This window comes from Gymnoscopelus microlampas (genome assembly GCF_963454915.1).
Source record: "Gymnoscopelus microlampas genome assembly, chromosome: 11".
Classification (NCBI taxonomy): domain Eukaryota; kingdom Metazoa; phylum Chordata; class Actinopteri; order Myctophiformes; family Myctophidae; genus Gymnoscopelus; species Gymnoscopelus microlampas.
This window is the reverse complement of record NC_139948.1, coordinates 25,089,865-25,114,299: the sequence shown is the minus strand read 5'-3', so window position 1 is coordinate 25,114,299 and position 24,435 is coordinate 25,089,865. Positions and strand designations below refer to the sequence as shown.

Sequence of the window (24,435 nt, the reverse complement as noted above, 5' to 3'; positions counted from 1 at the left end):
TTCATCCTGATGCTACATTGTTAAAAACAAATCCATGTTGTTAAAATCATACTAAAACATCCCTCCCATCGAGAGGTGGACTCCCATTGGCCATTTATAAATGAATATGCTCAGTGCAGTAGGCACTGTGCATTTACAGATGTTTCAGGAGGAGCGGCATGTCCGCCTGCAGAACTCCATTAATCTGCACGAGATGAGTGAATCTTAAATCAATAATGCATAATCTCCGTTCTCCATATGCCTGCTCATCCAAACTTTATGGATGTGATTTTGAGACTACATCACTGGTACAACTCTTTTGTAAATCTTACAATGGCGTGCGTGATATCCATGGGCCCACATTTTGTATCTTGTTTAAACTCGGATGTTCCCAAATAGGCTATGTCACATTTTTCTTTGGCACCAACTCCGCCTTTTCTCTTTTGACGGAGCTAACAAGCAGGTGGACTAACCTTAAGGGGGATCAGTGACAATCTCAACAGACAACGTAGTATACTATAAATTGGCTGTGTCTGACTATACTTTATATTCTATATACAGATGGAAAACTGTATTTAGTATGTTCTGTACCGTGTACTTCACTGTGTTTACATTGTCACACATAATTTTATTTAAACAAATTTAGTTGATTATGAATTAGTATGTTATGATAATGTGACATTTTTATTTGACCAATAGAGCTTTAAGATTTGCACACATTATTAGAGCCCCACTAAATTTCCACTTGAATGTCCACCCGTGGGTCCTGTGACTCACTACATTAAAAACAGTTCAACATCACTGATGCAAGACGCTTAACCACTTGAACCCCAACATCCATCTTCTGGGGCAAACAGTAGCCAAAAATAGCAGCTGTGTGTTGAATGTGAGAGTGTGTGCACGTTGTATGTGAAGTGAACCTGCCTGTAGGTGAATCTTAACTATAATGCACTCTTTAAATAGCAGGGAAATACTGTGCACGGGGACTGCACCTGACTTTAGACAAGATTTAATTAGCCGGTCTAAGTGCAATCACTTTTTCTCAGCCCCCTTAAAATAGCAGGATGCTCCAACAATCTGCCTGACCACAGCTCATTTTAAGACCATGGGTACAAGTACATTTGGTACTTATGTTACACAGCATGGGGACTGGTGTGAGAATGACAACTGCGTTGGTTAGTAATGACGCCTGCTCTGCACTGTGCGTGCACTGTTTTGCGGCAGGTGTAAGAGGGCGGCAGGCCCAATGTTATTAATTAATGTTTCTGTTGCTGGTTGCCTTCCCAAGTCAATGTAGTGGTCAGGTTGGTAGACTGAATTCATTCTTTGACCCTATTAGGGCCATTCTGGGTATACACTCAGAGCTGCAGAAGTTGCTGTTGAGCTGGTATTTTATAGACAGTTGTTTGACTGTAATGTCTTGCTATGCTATCAGATGACGGGTAACTTTTACCTTGTACGCTGATCAGAACAAGGAAATGTTCCTGTCTGAATGGAGGATGCTGTCTGAAAGGAAGATGTGCATGTTGTGATGATTCTCTCTCCTTCTGTCTCTGCCAATAGCTCAATAATAAATAGCAGGTGACATAAATCAATGCTTGTTTTAATTCTTCATTGCCTTCCTCTCAATTGTGTTTTGCCTACCTGATAAGTAAGACATTATATTTTTATGCAAAACAGAATGCAAAGGGAAGCTACAATTCGAAAGCCAAGCCAAAACAAAGTGTGATTGATTGATTTAATACTTTATTGACGATTTCTAAGAGCACGGGTAAAAACACACTAAATGGATGACACAAAAAAGCTTTCCATTGTGGTCCATTAAACATTTAACATTCAACACTCAAACAGCTGGACAAAACAACTGTGCAACAAAAACAACTACACAAAAATATAGAAAATCAAAATGTTTAAATTCATGATATTAACATACAAGGAGGTGGGGGGGGGGGGGACACATGGATGTCACTTACAAGAAGTGAGCCGTGTGGTTCATTCATTGTCTCTTCTCATTCACCAACCAGTTGTCTTGTCTGTCTGTGCTTCCTAGGTGATGGCGTGGTCGTGTGTGCAGCCAGCGCTCTGCGTGTGGAGATGGTTTTAACAGGCGCTGTTCTGGAGGACTCGGGAACACCACACTGGGCTGGAGAGGCCTCGGAGTCGTAAACAAACACAACAGGCTTACAACACGTGCTTTTACACACGCACACACACACATCTGCACGTGTGCACGCACACACAGGCCACCTTCGTGCCGGGACAACGGACACGGGTGTGCGTATAACACGACCTTCGCCTGGAGTGAGGCAGTGAGCGCACGCACACAAACCCAGTGAGTGACGGACTCACTAAATCCACCCTGCCGTGACTCCTGCGTGTCTACCCTGACTCTACTCTCACAGTCTGAGAGCGTAGCGTACGTACCCTCTCTTTTCTCTCCGTCTCCGCCCCTCCCCCCTCTTCCATCATGCCGAGCTCCACCATCCGGCGGCAGATGAAGAACATGGTGAACAACTACTCGGACGCCGAGAAGAAGGTGCGCGAGGCCACGTCCAACGACCCGTGGGGGCCGTCGTCGTCGCTCATGTCGGAGATCGCCGACCTCACCTACAACGTGGTGGCGTTCAGCGAGATCATGAGCATGATCTGGAAGCGGCTCAACGACCACGGCAAGAACTGGCGGCACGTCTACAAGGCACTCACGCTCCTGGACTACCTGATCAAGACGGGCTCTGAGCGCGTGGCGCTCCAGTGCAAGGAGAACATCTTCGCCATCCAGACGCTCAAGGACTTCCAGTTCGTCGACCGCGACGGAAAGGACCAGGGCATCAACGTCCGGGAGAAGAGCAAACAGCTGGTGGTGCTGCTCAAGGACGAGGACCGACTGAAAGGGGAGAGGTGAGATGAATCAGAATCAGAATCAGTTTTATTGTCACATCACAGGTTTACAAGGTAAAAAAGTGGGTGAAATTCTTTTTTTTACATCATTCCCATCGCAACGTTAATTTACATAGAAAGAAGAGGGGGGGAGGGAGAAGAAGAAGGGGAGTAAGTGGGAAGGAGATCAGACAAGAGAACAGCAGAAAGGCCAATCAAGTTATCTACATATTTACAAGAGTACCTGAGATAAGAAACAAGCTAAGATGCACGGGCAATGCATGCTATGGCACACACATGGGCACACTAACATACACGCACATACACAAGCACACAGGTGCAGGCATGGACAAGTGTACATAGTGTCCTGTGAGATTTGGGGACACAGATCACAGATCAAACAGATCAAAGTTAAGAGGACACACACACACACACACACACACACACACACACACACACACACACACACACACACACACACACACACACACACACACACACACACACACACACACACACACACACACACACACAGAGTGGCCTTAGACTCTGGCTCTTAATAACGTGGCATTGTCCTGTCAGGTCTTCGGCTCTGAAGACCAAGGAGCGCATGGCCCAGGTGGGCACCGGGAGCAGCCAGGCCCAGGCTATGGGCTTTGGTCGCGGCTCATCCCAGCCCAACCTCTCCACCTCCTACAGTGAAGAGTACGGCAGGTCAGAGGGCTCTCCTGCCTCCTACCACGGATGTAAGTACAAACACACACGCACGCACACAAACCAAAGGTTGTTCCATATGTTCAAGCACATGGGCAAAAGATGGTGTACACACTCACACGCTTGTTCCATATGTTCACGCATGGGCAAAAGATGACACACACACACACACACACACACACACACACACACACACACACACACACACATACGCTCCCCTCCCTCTGTCCCAGTTTGTGTAACTTTGGCCTACATCCTGAAACAAGCCCCTCCCCCTGCTGTTTCTCTGGCTGCATTCCTCAGCTTCCACACGTGCACAGTTGTGCGTGCACACACACACACACACACACACACACACACACACATAGAGCAGAGGAGGAAGTAGAGTTCAGTTCACCCCTCCTTCTCAATATGACAGAGGAATCTGCTTTTCTTCGCCAGAGAGCGAGAGAGACAGCCATCTCTTCTGAGAGAGCGAGAGAAAGTGAGAGAGAGAAGGCTGGTAACTAGGGATGTCCGATATTATCGGCCGATATTAGCATAAAAATTGATATCGGGAAAATATCGGTATCGGTTTTTGAAAAAAAAAAAAACAATTTTTTTTTTTTTTTTTTTTTTTGCTTTATAAATAAGTTACAGGAGTTCTTACTGTATATGGTGTGTGTGATATGAAATTTGAGCTTACCCTAATCACAATAATCCCCGCATATATCGGTATCGGTTGATATCGGTATCGGTAATTAAGAGTTGGACAATATCGGTATATCGGTTATCGGTAAAAAAGCCAATATCGGACAACCCTACTGGTAACATATTTTAAGTTGGTTCTTAAGTGAGAGAGAGTGTTGGTTTAGTTACTTTAGGTGAAGAATAGGAATAGACAGGGTGGTATAGATTGAGACAGACTGACAGGAGACCTTCAGGGAGCTGTTAGGAGGCGATCACACCAAGGCACGTTGGCTACAAACACATTGCCAGCAACGTATGGAACATCTGGGGTGTGCTCCTCTCCTTCATAGCGGTTTTTAGATGTGCATTAAAGTTTCACTTTTTTTGCCCGATGTGCTGTTTTTCCAGGGTGTTTTCTCACTCTGTGCCTGTAGTGATGTTCCATCGTGTGATCGTTCCTTGAAACAAAAGAGACAGTGACAGTTGAGTTTATTCCATATGATATGAAATCATAGTCTTGCAACAGCTTTTTCAATTTAGCAAGAACAATGAGGGATTATTTTGGACCATATCATGGGCTACTATTATAAAGTGTTGTGTTCTCTGGTGCAAACGTAAAACAGAATCATGGCAACTGAAGTAGGGTCTGGGCAATACATCAATATTATATAAATTTTGTGACTAGATACAAGGAGCCTGGCTATTGTAATAAAACATATTGTGATGTTTGATTTGGCCCATATCGCCCATCCCTAAACTAAAGTCTAATTTCATCGCTAAGACCACGAGCAACAAGTATTGCTCGACCAAAATGATAAACGTTGAACTGGAATTTGTGTCCCTTAAAACTGCACTTAAAGGAGAATTCCGGTCGTTTTAGCTTGTATGTTTGATGTGTCGCTAATCACTCACCAACATACAAAGGAACGAGATGACGGTGGCAGCTTGTTTCTCCCACAGACGCCAGGTTCTGTGGGAGAAACAAGCAACCAGCGTCATCTCGTTCTGCATTAGCGTTAGCTCGTTGGGGACATTCAGCGCCTGTTTGGGTATCATGAGACTCCACAATGAGTACTAGGAGAAAAAAAACAGACTTTGCATTTGTTAAAATAGGCGATTTTCAGTCATACACACTCTCCCATTATGCCGCTGCAAGGGGTCTGCAGAATGGACTACAGGGGCAGATCTGGAATTATTCAACGTTCCTTTGTATGTTGGTGAGTGATTAGCGACACATCAAACATACAAGCTAAAACGACCGGAATACTCCTTTAAAGTTAATTTCCGATCATTTTTGTCAATTGACATTTGTTGAAAATGTATTTTGCTGAAGAATAAAAGACAGAAATGGAACAGAAAGAGGGCATGAGATGAGAAGAAGAGAGCTGTATAACAAAATGTTTAGATTAGAATAGAAAGAGGGGAGAGGAAGAAAGGAGAGGTTTTACATGAAAGAGTCACCCCTGTCCTTTCCTATGACCTCACACACAGGGACACGCATTCACCCCTGACCTTTAACCTTGGCTGCACCACAGGGGCACTCTGTGTAGTCGTATGTCTATTGTCTATCACTGTCATGTATGTGTTTTTAGAATGTAGTAAGCCTTGCCGGGCCATGTGGCCCGTAGGGGAGGAGCATATCTCCTGATTCTGTAGCGTACAAGTTAAAGTTCTCAAATTCGGCCCGAAACCCAACCCTACCCGAACCGACCCGACGTTCTCGGGCCAGGCAGAGCCCAAAATCTATGCTAATTAGTCGGGCCGAGCCTCTGTTCTGTGAAGAAAAAAAAAGTGCTTGTACATCATGGCTGGGGGATGTACTTCCTGGACATGACTCTAGTATATCGTAAGGACTTACCCCCGATCCTTGACACTGAGTGCTAAGCATTTGGTATGTGTTTTTAGGATATGGAATTGTTCATTTGTCCAACTGTAACTCAGAGAATGTACAAATTGCAAGGGTCCATTTGGTTACATATGTTAACTCTCAGAGTTCAATGTACACTGAGGATTTTACTGTGCAGTATGGCTTAGTTTAGTTTAATGTGCTGTGTGTGTGTGTGTGTGGGGGGGGGGGGTATAGAGGAGGAAGTTGTAACCGCTGACTCATCAGTTGAGGGAGGGGAAGGGCAGGCTGGCCAATCGGAGCGAGACTGGCGTGTCGTCGAGGGTGTTACCACAGGGATTTTTGGGATTCCAGCGGAAGTTTCCGGGCATTGTTATAGTTCAGCTTGGGTGTGAATGACCGGCCTGCTGACGGTGACTCTCACCACACCCCCACGCACATAGTGTGTGTGTGTGTGTGTGAGACCCACAACCACTCAGGCTATAGCCCTGAGGTTAACCAGCCAAAACCACAAGCCGGTTTGTCTGTGTTCTTGTCCTGTCTAGTTTAACGATGCCTTTCTCTTATGTCATCCTGTGGTTCTAAATCTCAGATACCTAGACAAGCAAGACTTTTGCACTCCTACAAAACGACAGGTGCGTCAGAGAAGACAATGGGCTGATCAACAAATGCTGTAATGAAGTTTAATTGGAAACAAGTGTCTCCCGTTTAAAACGTGCTAGGTTTTACAAATTCTAATATTGTTTGCCTATAATAACATGTCCAAAACAGAGACACCAGTTTGGAACTGTTTAAGTCTGTCTATGGATTCTATGAATATTTAACCAAAGATAAGTATGAACAGCTTTTGACTAAATAACTACATTGAATCAATTGGAACACAGGATATTTTTTCCTTTTTTCCAAAAGTAATGGTTTTCTTTTGGACAAGGGTTCTGCCCGACATGTTCAGCTGTAAAGTACAGTGGCCATATTGCCCAGTCACAATCTGCATCCACAGTGGACACTGACCAGAACTCTGCAACATATCCACTCACATTAAAGGCTAATTTAAAAGTATGCTATTGTGAAAGGGAAATGTAGCAGAATGCTCTACATTTTTAAAAGGCAGAGCACCCTTACCCAAGCCGATAAACTCCCAGATTCCTCTCTGCACCACCTTAAAGTGTCTCTCGGTCGTAAACTCCCAGATTCCTGTGTGCACCACCTTAAATAGTCCCCCGGTTGTCTGCAGAGTGCAGACTCCTGCAGTCTGGCTCCCCGAGGCCGTTCATGCTCCTTTCAATCTTCAGCCTCATATCTCTGTGTAACACTCTGCTTTTCTGGTGACACTTTACCACCACCTCACCCTCCCTTTAAAACCAGGGAAAACCCCTGGAGATTAGAGGATAGATAGATAGATGGATACATAGACAGTAGACACTATGATGGATGGCTATTTGGATGGATGCAGAAATGAGATTTCACAGCATTCATTTAAGAGCTCTCCAGACTTCACTAGACTGGAAACGGCCCTCCCCCGTGCTTCACGAAGAGAGAGAATTGAGTGTGTCTGTAACTGGTGGTATTTAGAGGTCGACACCCGTGGATAAAGCAAACCCTCCACATTTTTATCATCATATAAATCTGCCACACATGACAGCACCGGTCTTTAGGCCATGTCTCTAACTTCCAAGATTACTTCTCACAGCTCAGACTCTCAGATTTGGGCCTGGAATTCCAGAGAGCGGTACAAGCCTAGTTTTTTCGTTGAATGCTTGTGTGTGTGTGTCTGCACAGATTTCAGTTTGTGTGTGTGTGTGAGTCTAACGTTAAGCTTCATTTAGTTGCAGGCAATCCAGGCATCTCCTGTGCCTGTGAGTCCCAGGCAAATACTGATTATCCATATATGGTGTGCTTCCCACGATACGAGTCAAGTTTGTTTCAGCCTTCAGCCTTTGTGTTGCTATTTATTCTGCTTTTCTGCATCTAGTATATTTGTGAACAGTTAGGTACTGTTTCTTAACAGGCAGTTGTGCTGTTTGAAAGCTCTCTAACATTTGGTGTTTTGCTTTGCACTAAAGATCTGCAGATGGATCAAGGATGACAGTGTTTCCTTTGTTAGAAATAACTTGTGTGTATGTATTTATCTATATATTTTTGCCACTCCAGCCCTATACGTCACTGTATGTCGTCAAGTAGTGAAAATGGCCAATCTTTAATCTCGCAATGTGCTGTAAGCTTGTAGATATGCTATTTTCACATGTTTTGATATTTTGAGATATTTTGAAAACATTTTAAACTATCCGCCTATAATGACATGCCCAAAATAGGGATGCCATTGCCAGGTTGAACATGGTTAAAACACCTTGAGCTAGATGTTATGTAGGAAAGGCACTATACAATTATGTTATTATTTGGCCAAAATGGGATTAAGACTTATTATGGCTACAATGACTCTGATGTAGAATGCAGGGACTAGAGCTGGGTCTGTTTCTTCTGTCCATTTAAGACTGGGAGGATGGAATGTAGCCCAGTGGTCAGGCTAATGGTTCATGTCCTACCAGCTAACCAAACACACTTCTACCCCCTGGTCCCCCCAGGCTCCCTTCCCCTAGGGCACGCACATCTACAGTACAAGCCTGTGAGCTTGTAGATCAGCTTCTTTTGGTGAAGAGAAAAAAGAAATGGAGGAGGGGAGGGGACCAAGTTTAGATCCCTGGGTATTGGGGAACCCTGATCAACCAGGTATAGGGTTTAAGGGGGCTGGGGAGAGGGAGAAGAGGACATGATAGGCAAGGCTGAGAGACTAGCTAGCTATTGGGTTCTCTCTTCGGCGTTCTCAGACGAGCCCTCCATCAGCATCTCCAGTCATCTCGATTCTCCATACATCTGGCCAGCTCATTTGTGCTTTCCGCACCGGCATCTTTCTTTAGCACATCCACGTACCGTAGGTAGGTGTGTGACGTCCTTTTGATTGATGACCGTGTGTTAGTTCCCACAGTACAAGCTTGCTGGCAGGGAGTTCCCGGTGGCGATGGCAGTGACGGCTAGTCTCATTCTCCTGATTGCTATCTTCTCTACACTTGGTAGCACGTATGTGTTCGTCCTGTTTGATATTCAGTACCACATGTAGCATTCTGGTCTAGCACCCATCCATTTTTGTTTTGTAAAGCGACTTTGAGTATCTAGAATAGCCCTACAATCTTTTTTATTGCATGTATTATTTTTGGGCTTGCCTCTGTGTCCGGCATTCATAGCCGTAACGGAAAAGGGCAGAAAAACATAGCTGAACGTAGGCCGGGGGCTTGCTATAGGCAGGACAGAAGAACATAGGAGAACGTAGGGTAGGCCGCAGGCTGGCTATGGGCAGGACAGAAGAACAGAGCAGAACGTAGGGTAGGCCGGGGGCTGGCTATAATGGCCAGGACAGAAGACAAGGATGAGGAATAGCTATGGTCTTAGGGAGAGGAGAGGAGTCAACAAGAGAGACCATCATTTATACTCTGATGTACGATGGTGTTGCTCACCAAAAGTAGCAGATCTATAAGCTCGCACGTGACAAGGTATGAATCAAGCTTAATGTGTTTTGAAATCGTGTTGCTTAATCAGTATTAAACATCTGCTTGGGTAAGGTTTCTGGAGGAAGAAACACCAATGTTGTTCAAAGTCAGCGGCTATTTTAACAGTAGCATTGTGTAATAGTGAAACTAACCACCAGTGTTTCCAATGGTGGCGTGGTGGTGACTGGTTGGGGATATTTTCGTCCCTGTGAGGTATTTGTCTTGATTTATTTTTTCCTCAGCCTTACTTTCTACCCATAATAATAATACTAATAATCACGATACTAGTAATACCAGTAGATTCACAGTATATGTAGTAGGATTGCATCATGGCATAGAGAATTGGGTTTGGTGACTAAAATAAGAAGTCATTTCGTTTGCAGAAGTGAAATACAGAGATTACGTTCCATTCTGGCTCATGCCATACTGTCCTATTTTAACTTAAGGCAGAAATAGCCAATCTACAAGCTCACAATGCGACGACGTGAGCTTGTAGATTGGATATTTTTGGCAAAGAGATTTGGTGTAGAGTGAAGTGTTAAAGGACGACTTCACCCATTTTCAACCTATCTTCATAAATCGGCCCTCACTAATGCTCATTATAATATGGTACCATTTTCTGTCTGTGCCCTAGAGGAGGGCTGTGGACAGTTCAGAAACCCGCCTACCAGTGACATCATCGATGAGGAAGCCATTGTTCTCACGTTAATAATAATCAGAATAAAACATTTAAAATCTTAATGATGATGTCACTGGTAGACGGGTTTCTGAAGTGTCCACAGCCCTCTTATGAGACGCAGAGTAGAAAACAAATCGTACCATTTTATCATGAGCGTTAGTGAGGACCAATTATATGAAGGTATGTTGAAAATGGGTGAAGTCGTCCCTTTAAGGGCAGAGTGAGGAGGGTATAGTGATAGCCAGCCGTTCAGACCCTAGCCAGGCTATAAGGAGATATAAGTGACCAATAAATGGTATGTTTTGACGAATGGGGCAGATGAGGCCCACAGCTGAGTCATAAAAAGGACCGCTGTGCATTAAGGCGTGTGCACCGGACGTGAAGCAAATTCTGTACTTGCATCATTCATTGATGCGAGTATGTCTATTTGCATCGTTCGGTTACATGGACTTGGTGTGTAATTGCGCCGCATGGAAAATTCCATTCGTGTCTGGCCTGAACAGACCTTTACAAGGGGCTTTTAATACAGTATTGTGCCGTGTGTTGGGTGTTCTGTGGCTACAGACATATCTGTGTATCGGAAACAGTGGTGTGAGTTCCACTGTAAGCCTCTGGGACAAAGAGTTTTGTAAGCCAGTGGGATAGAGATGGGACAGTACAGTACCTACAGTATCTGTCAGTGTGAAAATGAAAGCACGTTTAGGCCTGTCACAATTTTTACATAATCGTCTAATCGCAATTATTTTATATAATCGCAATTATTTTTTGCATAATCGTCATTTTCAATTCCATGTTAAAAAAAAATCTTATTTTCAAAAAATGTCAAAAATAGTGGAAATAGCCGATATGTAAGCTCAAAACGCGTCGCGATGCGACGCGTTTTGAGCTTACATATCGGCTATTGAGTGATAATTAATCGTCAACTTAAATTTGTAATCGTGACAGCCCTAAGCACGCTGCATGTCCACCCAGTCCCCAGTCATATACCACCTAACCTAGTCAACATCCTCAATTACAATCCTCTGCTGGTGTGTGTTGGGAATGTCTTTATCCCTGAGAGCAAGTCATGACAAGTGTTGGTTCTGAAGAACAGAAAAGGTAGACAGTTGGAAACAGTTTTTTTTGGAATGCTTGTATTTGATGGCGCGTGAAAGTGGAACAAAGCTGTCGGGGCTGAGCAGAGAATGTCTTTGTTGCTACAGTTTTCCCTCAACTGCTATGGCTCATTAATTGAAACATAAATAGCCTATGTGGTACAGCAAAACACCTTAGCTCACCTGCAAAAGGTCATAACTCAACCAAAATAAAGTTATCGTTTCATATAGATAAATAAAAAAAAATGTTTTTTTTAAATATTTATCTTTGGGCTTTTATGCCTTTAATTTATAGGACAGTCGTCTGACAGGAAATGGGTAGTGACATGCAGCAAAGGTGGTAGGGCTCAGGACTCGAACCCGCGACGCGCTGTCAGGCTACATTGAGCCTATTAGGTGCCTGGACTGCTACGCCAGCCGCCCAGGCCTCAAAATGTTAATTTGACATCATATACAGTCAGTCAGTCATGCGCAAATAAAATATGCCTCTCCTCCCCCAATAAATGAGTAAAAATTTAAATTGCTTTCACTAAGTGAAAACTATTCCCGGATTTAATTATTTGGCCTTCTAGCAGCGTGCACAAGAAAGCTGCCTCTGATCAGTCCAGTCACACACACACACACACACACACACACACACACACACACACACACACACACACACACACACACACACACACACACACACACACACACACACACACACACACACACACACACACACCCACTGTTCTGGATGGCGTGCCCCCACAGGACCCATGCCATAAGCACTGTGACAGAACCACACCAAACAAAATATGATACGGCCTTAAAGCTCACTGCAACAAACAGCTACCTCACCCTGACCCCTGACCCCTGATCAGCTGAGCCACGGTGGAAACCCACCCTCTCATTCTCGTCTATGTAAATGAATACGTATCGCCAAGAAATGAAAAGAACTACAAAAAGAGGGTGAGACAGAGGTTGGCTGGAGGATAATGGGGGACATGGTGTTATGACTCGCCATCCACTTGGTTCCCATGGAAACCACAGTCACTGTTTAAACACGCACACACACACACACGCACACGCACACGCACACACACACACACACACTTGGTCACAGTCATAGCATAGCGGTCTGTACACCTGAGCTCTGGGTCAGCCTTTGTAACGGACTCATAAAACCCATCCGCTCATTCCTTCCCTAAGACCACATGGTGCGTGTGTAGTGTATCTCTGCGCTTCTACATAGACCAATCTAATCCAATAGGCTTGAGGGAAATGTTCTCATCAGGCTCAGCCAAAGGCCTATAAACACACACACACACACACACACACACACACACACACACACACACACACACACACGCTCATGCTGTGTTCAAACATCAGTACAAATGTGTTTTACACTATTTCATGCACACACACACACACACACGCTGTATTATGCTAGGAGCCATAGGGTTGTGGTAATAAGGCCGCAGATGGTTGTCCTCTAATCTTCACAGCCATCCTCGGGGTCGCCGGGCTCGTCTTAATGGTTCAAACTGACCATATGTGATACAGCTCAGATTACCATCATCTTCATTACACACTCTAAACTCTTCACTGTTCATTTATCTATTTGTAACTCTGACAGCGGACAGATGTAGCCAACATTACACTCGCAGAGTTACATTAACCCATTGAGACCTGAAGCTGATTCTACATGTCTCCTAAATCTCAACAGTATTCTGAAAAACGTATGTTGCTATATCAGTGGTGCTCAATCTTTTTCATGTCAAGGACCCCCAAAATGCTATGTATTTGGCCGCCGACCCCCATCAAAATATTATTGTTCCAGGGACCCCCAGAAGCAAAGATTTGAGTTAAAAATGTTCGCTTTAAAATATATATATATTCAAAGTTTTGCACACATTTTCACGATTTTTCAAAAATAGCAGATCTACAACCTCATAGCGCGGCACTCGGTGCCGCGCTATGAGGTTGTATATCTGCTATTTTTGAATAGCCCAAAGTGTAAAATAATGCGTTTTAGCTCAAATCTAAAAATGACACAGTTCCAGGTCTTAATGGGTTAACACAACAAATGATTTTACAGCGTATTCTTCTAGGGGTGCAATAGTTAATCTAACTAATGAATAGATTATACAAAATATATAGATTTTCATTCAAATCCATTTTCAAATATAGAAAATAGCTAATCTACAAGCTCGCTATTTTTGTGTGACACCGTTGTATGACAAAGTATAAAATGGGGCTTAAGTGTTTAGTTGATTATACAACAAAATACAAAAAATCGCTAAGACTTTAAAGATATATTGTCAGTCGGCTGAGTCCATTAATGTTCTGAAGGATTAGCTGAAGTGCCTGTTTGTGTGCAGTACCCTTTCATTTTAATAATCCATTCCATTTAAATGAATAACAGACTTTTGTGTTCTTCAAAATGGATGAAAATGAGCATCTCTTGCTAAATATTTACAGTACTTTATATGTATTGTTCATTTATACATGCTGTCCCTCCCAAATCATAAAAAAAAGAAAAGAAGAATATTGAGCATTTAGAGTAGAATATTCATACATTTATCTGTCATGCACATCCCTAATAATAATAATAATAATAGCTCAGATTTATATAGCACTTTTCTAAGTCGCTTTACATAAAAGAAAAGGAACCAACTTTATTAAGAAAAAAAATAAAAGAAGTGCTAGATTAAACAAATGTTAATTATCTATGCGTTTCAGCCACGTCTCCCAATGCTGGGTCAGAGTTGGAGCAGGCCAGACCCCAGACCAGCGGAGAGGAGGAGTTACAACTTCAACTGGCCCTGGCCATGAGCAGAGAGGCTGCAGAGCAGGTACTACGCGCACACACACTGAAATACACTAACATGGTGGAGCATAAGAACACAGATCTTGACCGCATGGGATAATTACACTTTTTTTAACCCTTTAAGACCTGAGGCCGCTTCTAAGAATTTTCTAAATCCTAACAGTTTTTTGAAAAAAAATCAAAAAAATATTTTTTCACGATTTTTCAAAAATATCAGATATACAAGCTCGTAGCGCGGCACTCGGTGCCGCGCTACGAGCTTGTATATCTGATATTTTTGAATAGCAAAAGAAATCTTAAGTGACACATGATGAAGGCCTGAGGTGCCGAAACGCTTAGGTCTGTCAGCTTCTGTGCCGGTAAATTAAAAATGATTTTAAATTAAAATATTTTATTATATGCTATCTATTGATCAGACATGCTATATATACACCTATCGTAAAAACTCAATTTTAACCATGTTAGGTGCACTGAAAACAAAGCTTTATAGTGTTCCAATTCAAATATTTTGTTTCATCACTTCCAATTTCACTTGTTTATCCTGTATGAGTTCTCTCTCTCTCCTGATTGGATCATATTGTTATCCCAACCTGAAAATGCATTTTATGTTTACTAAAGAGCTGGAGAGACGCGGATACGCCTGTTAAGGTAGCTCTCCACCAAACAGACTACTACCAAACAGACTACTACAGATATCCACAGACTGGCAGTCGAATGAGGTCGGGGGATCAGTCGGTTGGAAAGTGTGAAAAAAAGTTGCAGAATGCACCCGAGAGCCGACACCGACAGACGACCGACTACTATGCACCGACTACTATGGTGCTAAAAATGGCCTATGGCTTGATGTCTTTTTCAACAGCAAACACATGAATGTATCATTTGAGAAATTATAAAGATAACTGCTGCATTGCAGGCCAGGGTGATTAGGGCATGGGCACAAGGTTATCTGTATTTAAACTTATTTTGGTGTACTGTATCAGATCTTTCTACAAGCTCACAACGCATTGTGAGCTTGTAGATCCTAGATCGGCCACTTCCGGCGAAGTGATTTGGTGTGGAGGGAAAGAAAAAAGACCGGACCAAGTACAGGGCCAACTCAGGGTCAGGTTTACTACTATTAAGTGTAGAGGGTTGAAGTGGTTAACTGTGATAAACATTATGCGTTTCAGGAGGACCGTATGCGTAGAGGAGATGACCTGAGACTACAGATGGCTCTGGAGGAGAGCAAGAAGGGGGGATCGAGTTCAGGGAAACTTGCCAAGAAGAAGAAAGAGGTGAACACACACACAAACACACACACTGTGACAGCATGCGCTGACTGTGCACCGTCTACGTGTGTGCACGCCTGCGCACACAACGGCCCAAACGCGTCGCCAGCACTGACTACGCACATATGAAAGTGTCTGCCCACACACACACACACACACACACACACACACACACATGCTGCAAGACATACGTACCTGTGCACTCGCATACCGTAGGCTGAAATCATGCACATACAATCCATATTTCGGTACATGCACAGACGACGCATATTTCTGCATGTACACATCCTACGTAAAGCAAGAACTTAATGTGCATGTGCGCGTCGATACGCACACACACACACACATGCACTCGAAAATCCTCGAGCGAGTCAGTTGTTCATTTATGGACAGAGTGTTCCTGAAATAGTGCCGTCTCTCCTCATTCCCATGCTCTGTCTGACTCTCTGTATGTCCCCTCTGCAGCGAACAAGGCCTCTAGCTGTCAACAGACAGCCTAGTTCACCCATCATTACACCGCCTTAGCCTATCCATGGCTGGCTGGCTTACAGCCTTGATTTAATAGCTGTCTTACCAGACTTTAACGCTACAATATGGAACCTATTTTAGTGAATAAAATAATATTTTGACCAATACAATATAACTAGCACATCGAAAAGGGCAATAATTCAGTCTTTCTTTATTTCAGCCCCAGTCGTCTCTCATGGATCTAATGGACGCTCCAGAGGGGGCGAAATCTGGGAATTCTGCACGGGCTGACCCCTGGGGAGCTGGGGCTTCTGCTGCCCCGCCAGCAGACCCCTGGCAGTCCTACGGTACACACACACACACACACACACACACACACACACACACACACACACACACACACACACACACACCGTGTCTTGAAGTGGTAGCCTTAACTGTTAGTTTGTGTGCATGCAGGCGGAATCTTTCTGTAGTCTGTGTGTGTGTGTGTGTGCCTGTGTGGACTCCACCTGCAGAGTACTGGGAGTCTTTGTTTAATAGGAATGCTGCCTCTCTGGTCCAGCAGCATTACCGAGCAAAGAGCTAGGGAGGGGGAGGGGGGGTTAAGGAGAGAGGAAAAACAGAAAAAAGGGGAATGGATAAATGGGCATGAAGCTGGATGGAGGGCTCTCAGGTGGCACAGTGGGTAAAGTTCCTGGCCACCGTCGTGGAGAATAGGGGTTTGAAACATGGTGCCTCCTAACTCGGCCCGGGGCGGTCCAACAAAGACAAATGGCTGTGTTTTGGGCGAGGGTTCGCCAGGCAGAGTGATCTGTATGGCTGTACTAGTGACTCCTACAGGTTGGTCTGGGCTCCTGTTCATTGGGGTGTGGAATAGCGTGTACTACTGTGCTGTGCGCATTACATCCTCCTCACTGTCAGGGGAAAAGAAGTGGCTTAGATGTCACGTGTATTGGAGGCGACATGTCCGTGTTCTCCCTTGGACCAGCTGTAGTATTAGTGGAGTAGCAGTGACAAGGGACTACGGTATAATACATAGGGAATTGGCATAACGAATACATTTGGAGGGGGACAAAAATGAAAAGATATTTGTCAAAAAAAAGAAAAAGGGAACCTGAGACATGGATATGAAGACGGATGGAGAGCAATGGAGAGAGAGGGAAGAGAGAAGATATTTGTATGTTGTACTATGGAAGAGGTTTGACAAAAAGAGAGAGGAGGTGTGTTTGAGGAGGACTGAAGATGGAGCATTGAGAGTTATAACCTCCATAGTTTATTCACAAAAATACATGATACACAATATACCCTGTTGTCATATTAGGCAATACCTGCATCAACATTAGTGTGTTTTTACCATGTGGCTTAGCTGAGCCCCTAGAAGAGGGTCACGTTTCTTGTGCATGCTGTTTTATATATTTAAAAAAAATGTTATACTGGAAATCAGACACGTTCTAATTGGGCTGAAGACTTGATTCTTTCTCTTCTCTCTTCCACCTCCTCTCTCAACCTCCTGTATCCCCTCCCTCTCTCTCTATTGCTCTCTCTCTCTCTGTCTCTTCCTCTCCTCCAGGCTCTTCTCCTAAGCCAGCCACTCCAGTGGACCCATGGGGAACTGCCTCTGTTCCCCCTGTGAAGAGCACTGATCCCTGGTCAACAAACGCTGCTCCTGCCGCTGACCCCTGGGGCAGCGCCGCAGCCGCCCGCCCCAAGACCTCCAACGCAGGTGAACACATAGATAGATAGACGACCAAACACAAGAACACACTAAATAAAATATGCACAGTTAGTTTTACAACAGACTTAACCCATTAAGACCTGGAGAAGCATCTGTCATTTTTAGATTTGAGCTAAAAAAGCATTATTTTACACTTTGGCTATTCAAAAATAGCAGATCTACAAGCTCATAGCGCGGCACCGAGTGCCGCGCTACGAGCTTGTAGATCTGCTATTTTTTTTTAAATCGTGAAACTGTGTGCAAACCTTTGAATATATATATATATTGTTTTAATGCGAACATTTTTAACAAATCTTTGCTTCTGGGGGTCCCTGGAACAAAATATTTTGAGATGGGGGTCCGCAGCCAAATACATTTAATGTTGGGGGTCCTTGACATGAAAAGGTTTGAGAACCACTGATATAGAAACATACGTTTTTTCAGAATACTGTTGGGATTTTAGAAGACATTTGTAGAATCGGCTTCAGGTCTTAATGGGTTAACTCTGATTTACGCTCTATTGTACGATGGTGCCAAACTAGCTATAATGGCTAATCTGCAAGCTTGTGAGCTCGTAGATCTAGCTATTTTTGTTGAGGGACACCGTCATCCAACTAAGTTTATTATATCAGGCTTCACAGTACACATGAGAGTGGAGAAATTCAAAGCTTGCGTTCAGATGTCTGTTGTGTTCCCCATTTTACCAAAGTTCCCATTCTCATCCATTGTCATCTCTTTGTTTTGTTCCTCCCTATCCATCTGCTGTGTGTGTGCGTGCGTGTGTGTCCATCCCTGTGTGCATCGGTGGTGTGTGTGTCTTGTGGTCCCCTTCCAGGTAGCTTTGACCTGTTCAGTACGTCCAACGGTACGTCTAAAGAGGACTTCTCAGAGTTTGACAGCCTGCGTTCCTCCTCCTCTGTCCCCACTGGTACTCACCCTGTCCTTGTGCCTCTAATGTAGTGCTTCTCAAAGTGGGGTCCGGGGACCCCCAGGAGTCCTTGCGGGGGTTCCAGGGGGTCGCCAGCTAAATTAGTTTATATAGCATCACAATCATTTTTGCCACGTTATCCATATTTTATACTTTGGCTATACATTCTTTTGAATGATTAAAAAAAATAATGTTACTCAAATTTTCTCACAAAATATTTTCAGATGGGGGTCCGTGGCCAAATACATATCAATTTGGGGGTCCTCGACATGGAAAAGTTTGAGAACCACTGCATCTAATGACACCTCATGGAGTCTGTGTGTGTGTGTGTGTGTGTGTCTGCCATCCTGCACAAACCTCTGTATATGACCACAATGTTTACAGTTGGAGTGGAATAGAATAGAATAGAAACAAAGATACAAGGAAAGAAAGGAGCGCTGCGGTGGGTCCCCATTGTGAAATGGGACCGCTGCTCTCTAGATATAGGTATCAAATTGGAAAATGGAGATCCAAAAATGACAAGTCCAAAGCACTCTACGTTATACAAATGCAGTCCATTTACCATGTATTATCAGGGATCCCTGATGAAGGAAGGCAAGGTGCCATGTTTTGACCTGTGACCCAAGTATCCCTTGGAAAAGAGATTTTTCTCCTGGTTAAATAAAGAATAACCTTTGCATTCTAAACAAAATACTTTTTTATTAATTTTATTTGACATTAACATTGCTGGAAATTAGGACAAGCATGTCAGCTGCACAAGTTACACGCGACAGACCATTGACAATTCGAACATGCATGTTTGTCTACTGCCAAACAAGGGGTTCTTATTTGTCCCTCCAGTTTCTAAACAAAATACTTGTTACATTCTGGAGACTGATGGCTCTAGTTTGAGGGTGGTAAACTGGTGCAGTCAAATGATTTAGTCGAATTACTCGGCACCATGATGTCCGTGAGATGAGCGCAAGCTTTAATCAAATGTCTCATAGCCGATTTTCGAGCTCACAATTCACAAATACTCATTAATAGTATTTATGAAGATACAATTGACGTTTAAATCACATTTCGCCTGTTTCCATGTGCTGGGTTTCCACCTCAAAGACATTAAATCAGAAAATGGCTTAATGAGTTACTGGTAACGGGGGGATTTCACAGAGCACCAACTGTGCTGTGATACGTCAAGTCCCCCCACCGTTTAGCGCCAGTTGTTCACATTCTGCTCCTGTGTGTCAAACTGCCCAACCAATAAATTACGCTAACGATAAATATGAAAGTTTAATTGCTCTCAAACTACACTGGAAAATCCTGAGTGTTCATTAAAGTCATGGGTCCATTTGGTTAAATTTGTACACACTGCCTGTTTAATTTAAATTAACAGGCCATAGTGCCTTGGACGTCTCATTTTGGATCTCCTTTCTTAGAATTTAGTTTTTTTACACTGGGGGAAAGTTCTAAATGTTTGCTTGTTTCGGTTTACATTTTCCTTTCACAAGATTGAAGGACAGCACATTAGAAACTCTAGCACTTTATTCAAGATAATATAAGAGGTTTTGCAGGACTGGCATAAACACACACTGTCTTGTCTATGTAGTCATGTCACCACCAGACTTTGGCAAAATACACTGAAAAGACAGAAGGAGTGCTACTGCTTGGTTGAACTCAACTTTGCATGCTCTCCTTTTGAAAATATAATTAAACTGGCATTATCTTCACACACTCAATTCAATTGCTACGTGTTTTTGCCCTAGTCTCGTCCTTGTGTTACTGTGGTGTCATCTGTGTATTCCAGCTTCATGCCACTGATGTTGCTTCACGCATTAACACCTGACCTGGGTTGACCGGTTCATGAAAGCTCCTTCAAATCCATTATCCAAATGCTATATTGACCGTGCCTGCTTTCTGTGGAACCAATGGAATCTCTTCAGAGAGGCCACACTCCACCCGTTTGGAACACTGCCCTGGTTTATGCGTGTGAATATAGATGGTTTCTAGAAACGGCGTGTGTGTGTGTGTGTGTGTATTTGTTGAATGCTTTTCTCCAGTGCTTGGCTGAGGGAGGGTCAGGGTGGTGGTGTACTCGTTCTCTACCTCACATAAACATTTCTCTGATATGGTCAAAGACGAGTAGAGGGGGTGAGGAAAGGGAGAGCTGACTTGTCCTTTAGTGTAAAATAAATTCTAAATTAACACTAGTTGTGGCAATGCAACTTAGCTCTATGGTTATGATCTGCTATATGACTGTATAAACTCATCATAAACCTAGCTCTATATACACACACACACACACACACACACACACACACACACACACACACACACACACACACACACACACACACACACAGTGTGTCTGTCTGTCTGTAAAATCCTCAGTGTTGATTTATTCATTTTCTTGAGAGTGTACAAACACCATGCCCCTGGCTGCATAGTGGTACTTCATACTTTGTCCTTTCTATTCTTGTTCATTGCTAGACAGCAAGGGAGCAATTGCCTCATTTCCTCAGTCCTAATAACAGTTCATTTTACTGTTCATCTAAGACAGATGGCCTCTAATCAGGGGAGAGATCGGGTAGAGTTGGCAAAATAGAAGATAAATTATGTATAATTCACTTGTACAAGTAAAAAAAAACGTCATCAGGATATTATTTAAAACGGACAATCTCACCAGCCACCACTCATCTAAAATGGATTACCGTTTGTCCAGAGGCCGGTGCTGATTTCACACTTTACTTATCAGATAAATATGAGGCAAATGGTTTTACAGTATGTAGTAAGCAATAATGCACAACGAGGTGTGCACAGTAGAGTTCTCTCTGGCAGTAGAGTTCTCTCTGTCAAGTCCATTGTCTTCCTACATCATGACACCTTAGTTGGAGCACATTATCACACTTATACCCTTGACACTTTCCAAAGGAAAAAAAGAGAGGCTGTGTTCATATTTTTGAACCGTCATAATTGAGAAAAACAGCAAACAAAAGCTGTGTTGTCTTGGCAATGACTTTCTAGCCCAACAAACATCCGCGACAGTCTGTTGATTACTGTTTTGATTACATGCAGTTTCATTGATTTAGAATGGTGATTAAACTGTTGACGGGACTATGTTTGATGTGTCCCAGTATTCGATTTTAACGGTCAACTGCCAGCCAATCACAAACAAGTACTTTTTGTGGCCATGGTATAACTAATGCGAGGGCTGTCCAGCGTCAGAGCGTCAACATTCAGATTGAACATAGTCCTTACTTAACTGTGACCCTCATGTGCGATGAATTTAAATGGGCTCTCTTTAATAGATCCTTTGGGGGCTTGTGTGTGTGTGTGTGTGTGTGTACATGTGTGCGTGTGTTTGGTTTGCAATTATTGATGTGTCTGCAGCTGTGCCATGGAAACAAGGAGCCAGGCTGTCTGTCTCTCAGCTCTTCACATAATGACATCTACTCATCATTTTATTGCATCAAATTATAAGCCAATCTGTATGTGACATCAGCATGCCCCCAATGCTGTGTGCTTTACGGGAGTCCACTGATACTGACTGACCTAGAGCACTTTGTATGGAGAGAATAGTGATAAATATTGATCTAAAACATTTAGACAAGTGGTTTCCACTCCAGGGACCCTCGGGATCCCTTGAGGGGGTTCCAAATGGACCCTTACACGTCTGTAACTCTGAGAGTGTACAAGTCTCAGAGATATGGGGGGTCCTTGACATTAAAAAGGTTTAAGAACCACTAGACCAGTGGTTCTCAAAGTGGAATCCAGGGACTCTCTGGGTTCCTTTAGTGGGGTCTAAATTGACCCTTACAAGTCTGTAACTCTTGACAGTATACAAATGGTACCAAATGGACCCTAACGGGTCCATTTGGTACCATTTGTATACTGTCAGAGTTAAGGAGACACCTTGACATTCTAAAGTTTGAGAACCATTGCACTAGATGATACAGTCTAGAATAGTCTGCACTGCACTGTCTGCACTGTTTAGAATTTGTACTATTATTTTTTTTTTATCATACCCTGGCACACATTTGAGTTTTTTTTTCCCCCACAGTTGTTTTCTTATTCTTTTCTTCTTTTTTTTCTCAACTCCCCGAAGTTGTATCTATGGTGATTCAGTGATAATGGGAGTTTCACTGTGGTTTCAATGCAGTAATATTCTAGAACATTTTTATCACCACTATGAACATTTTCTTGTGGTCAGTGAATTGAGGTACTTAGATGTTCCTTATGTTGACATTGATTTAAATGCTAAATGTGTTAATGTATTGTAATGATTGTAACACTAGTACATCTCTCTCCGTTGGTCAGGTGACGGCGGCGTAGCGTCCTCTCTAGCCAGCAGCAGCAGTCTGGACATGTTTGACCCGCTGCCGACATCCTTATCCCACACCTCCAACCTCATCAGGAAGACTCCAGAGTCATTCCTGGGCCCCAACGCCGCCCTGGTCAACCTGGACTCACTGGTGTCCCGGCCAGCGCAGCCCGCACCCATCGTCAACCCCTTCCTGGCTTCAGCAGGTAGGAAGGAGCGAACACACACACACACACACACACACACACACACACACACACACACACACACACACACACACACACACACACACACACACACACACACACACACACACACACACACACACACACTCGTACTGTACTTAAGTACAATTTTGAGGTACTTTTACTCTACTGGAGTATTTCCAATTGTCCATACTTTTACTTCTACTCCACTACATCTCAGAGGCAAATATTGTACTTTTACTCCACTGCAATTATTTGAAAACTTTAGTTACTAGTTACTTTGCAGATATAAATTATTACATTATAACAAAAATACATTAACCACTTTAGCCCTATTTTATACCTAGGCTGTTTGAAAATGGCCGATCTACAAACTCGCAATGCGTCGCGGTGCGTTGTGAGCTTGTAGATCTACTATTTTCAAACATTTTAGTACTTTTACTTTTGGTACTAATTTTGATACCAATACTTTTGTGCTTTTACTCAAGTAAATTTTGAATTCTGGACTTTTACTTGTAACAGAGTACTTCTACATTCTACATCTGCAGTATTGATACTTTTACTTAAGTAAAACATTTAAGTACTTTTTCCACCACTGCACACACACTCTCTCTCTAAGAGCCCATTCCAAAATGAAAGAGTGATGCATGTTTGGAGATACATGATTCGACTGTCAACAAAAGGCATCTGTTCGTCTGTCACAGTACAGCACTGAAAGAAAACACCCAGAGACAGACAGTCTGTGACCCGTCTGGACACATTGTTAACTATCCTGTTATCCTTCCTGTTAATGTTACCAATTTGATAATGTAGCTAGATGACCTAGCGCTGTTGGCTAATATCAGCAAGATAAAAGACCAAACTAAGTTTCCAGGGCATTCCATTATCGCAGCCTTTTTGTGTGTGTGTGTGTGTGTGTGTGTGTGTGTGTGTGTGTGTGTGTGTGTGTGTGTGTGTGTGTGTGTGTGTGTGTGTGTGTGGAGCTCAAAATAGTCAAATCAAATCTTGGTGAAAATCCCTACCAGTCCATGTATTTCCTATTGTGAAAATTGCCAAAGCCTGTACAGGGGTTCAAATGCAAATACATAAGTGACACTAGTTACAAAAGTACAGTATGTGTAATTTAATGCAATGCTATATTTGCCTTTCTTTATCCATTATAAAGTATAGTATCTTATGCTTTTACTTGACCACGTTTTGACAATTATAGATTGTGTCTGTGGTAGCGAATGTTGAAAGACTGACAATATCCTTTAAGTTCTCTGTTTTACATTTCAGTGAGTGTGTATTTGGGTTTAGTCCTGTTTAATATTTAGTGTTTGTGTGTTGCGAT

The 24,435-nt window shown here is 43.2% G+C and overlaps 2 protein-coding genes across 6 annotated transcripts in view; one reads left to right on the top strand and one right to left on the bottom strand.

Moving 5' to 3' along the window:
* The window catches only part of rpusd1 (RNA pseudouridine synthase domain containing 1), a 426,852-nt gene that overhangs the window by 316,650 nt on the left and 85,767 nt on the right, over positions 1-24,435 (bottom strand). The gene's annotated exons all lie outside the window — the stretch shown is intronic.
* Positions 1-24,435, top strand: part of epn2 (epsin 2) — a 39,104-nt gene that overhangs the window by 10,615 nt on the left and 4,054 nt on the right. For 2 of the 5 annotated variants that reach the window (XM_084072421.1, XM_084072422.1), the window contains 9 exons: positions 2,030-2,877; positions 3,439-3,602; positions 14,128-14,240; positions 14,834-15,034; positions 15,385-15,489; positions 16,172-16,298; positions 17,525-17,677; positions 18,504-18,596; positions 22,893-23,102. In XM_084072421.1, the coding sequence (XP_083928547.1) occupies positions 2,447-2,877; positions 3,439-3,602; positions 14,128-14,240; positions 14,834-15,034; positions 15,385-15,489; positions 16,172-16,298; positions 17,525-17,677; positions 18,504-18,596; positions 22,893-23,102 (1,597 nt within the window). In that variant the 5' untranslated portion in view covers positions 2,030-2,446. The remainder of the gene's footprint in view (positions 1-2,029; positions 2,878-3,438; positions 3,603-14,127; positions 14,241-14,833; positions 15,035-15,384; positions 15,490-16,171; positions 16,299-17,524; positions 17,678-18,503; positions 18,597-22,892; positions 23,103-24,435) is intronic. The other 3 variants (XM_084072423.1, XM_084072425.1, XM_084072424.1) reach the window with 3 other exon arrangements.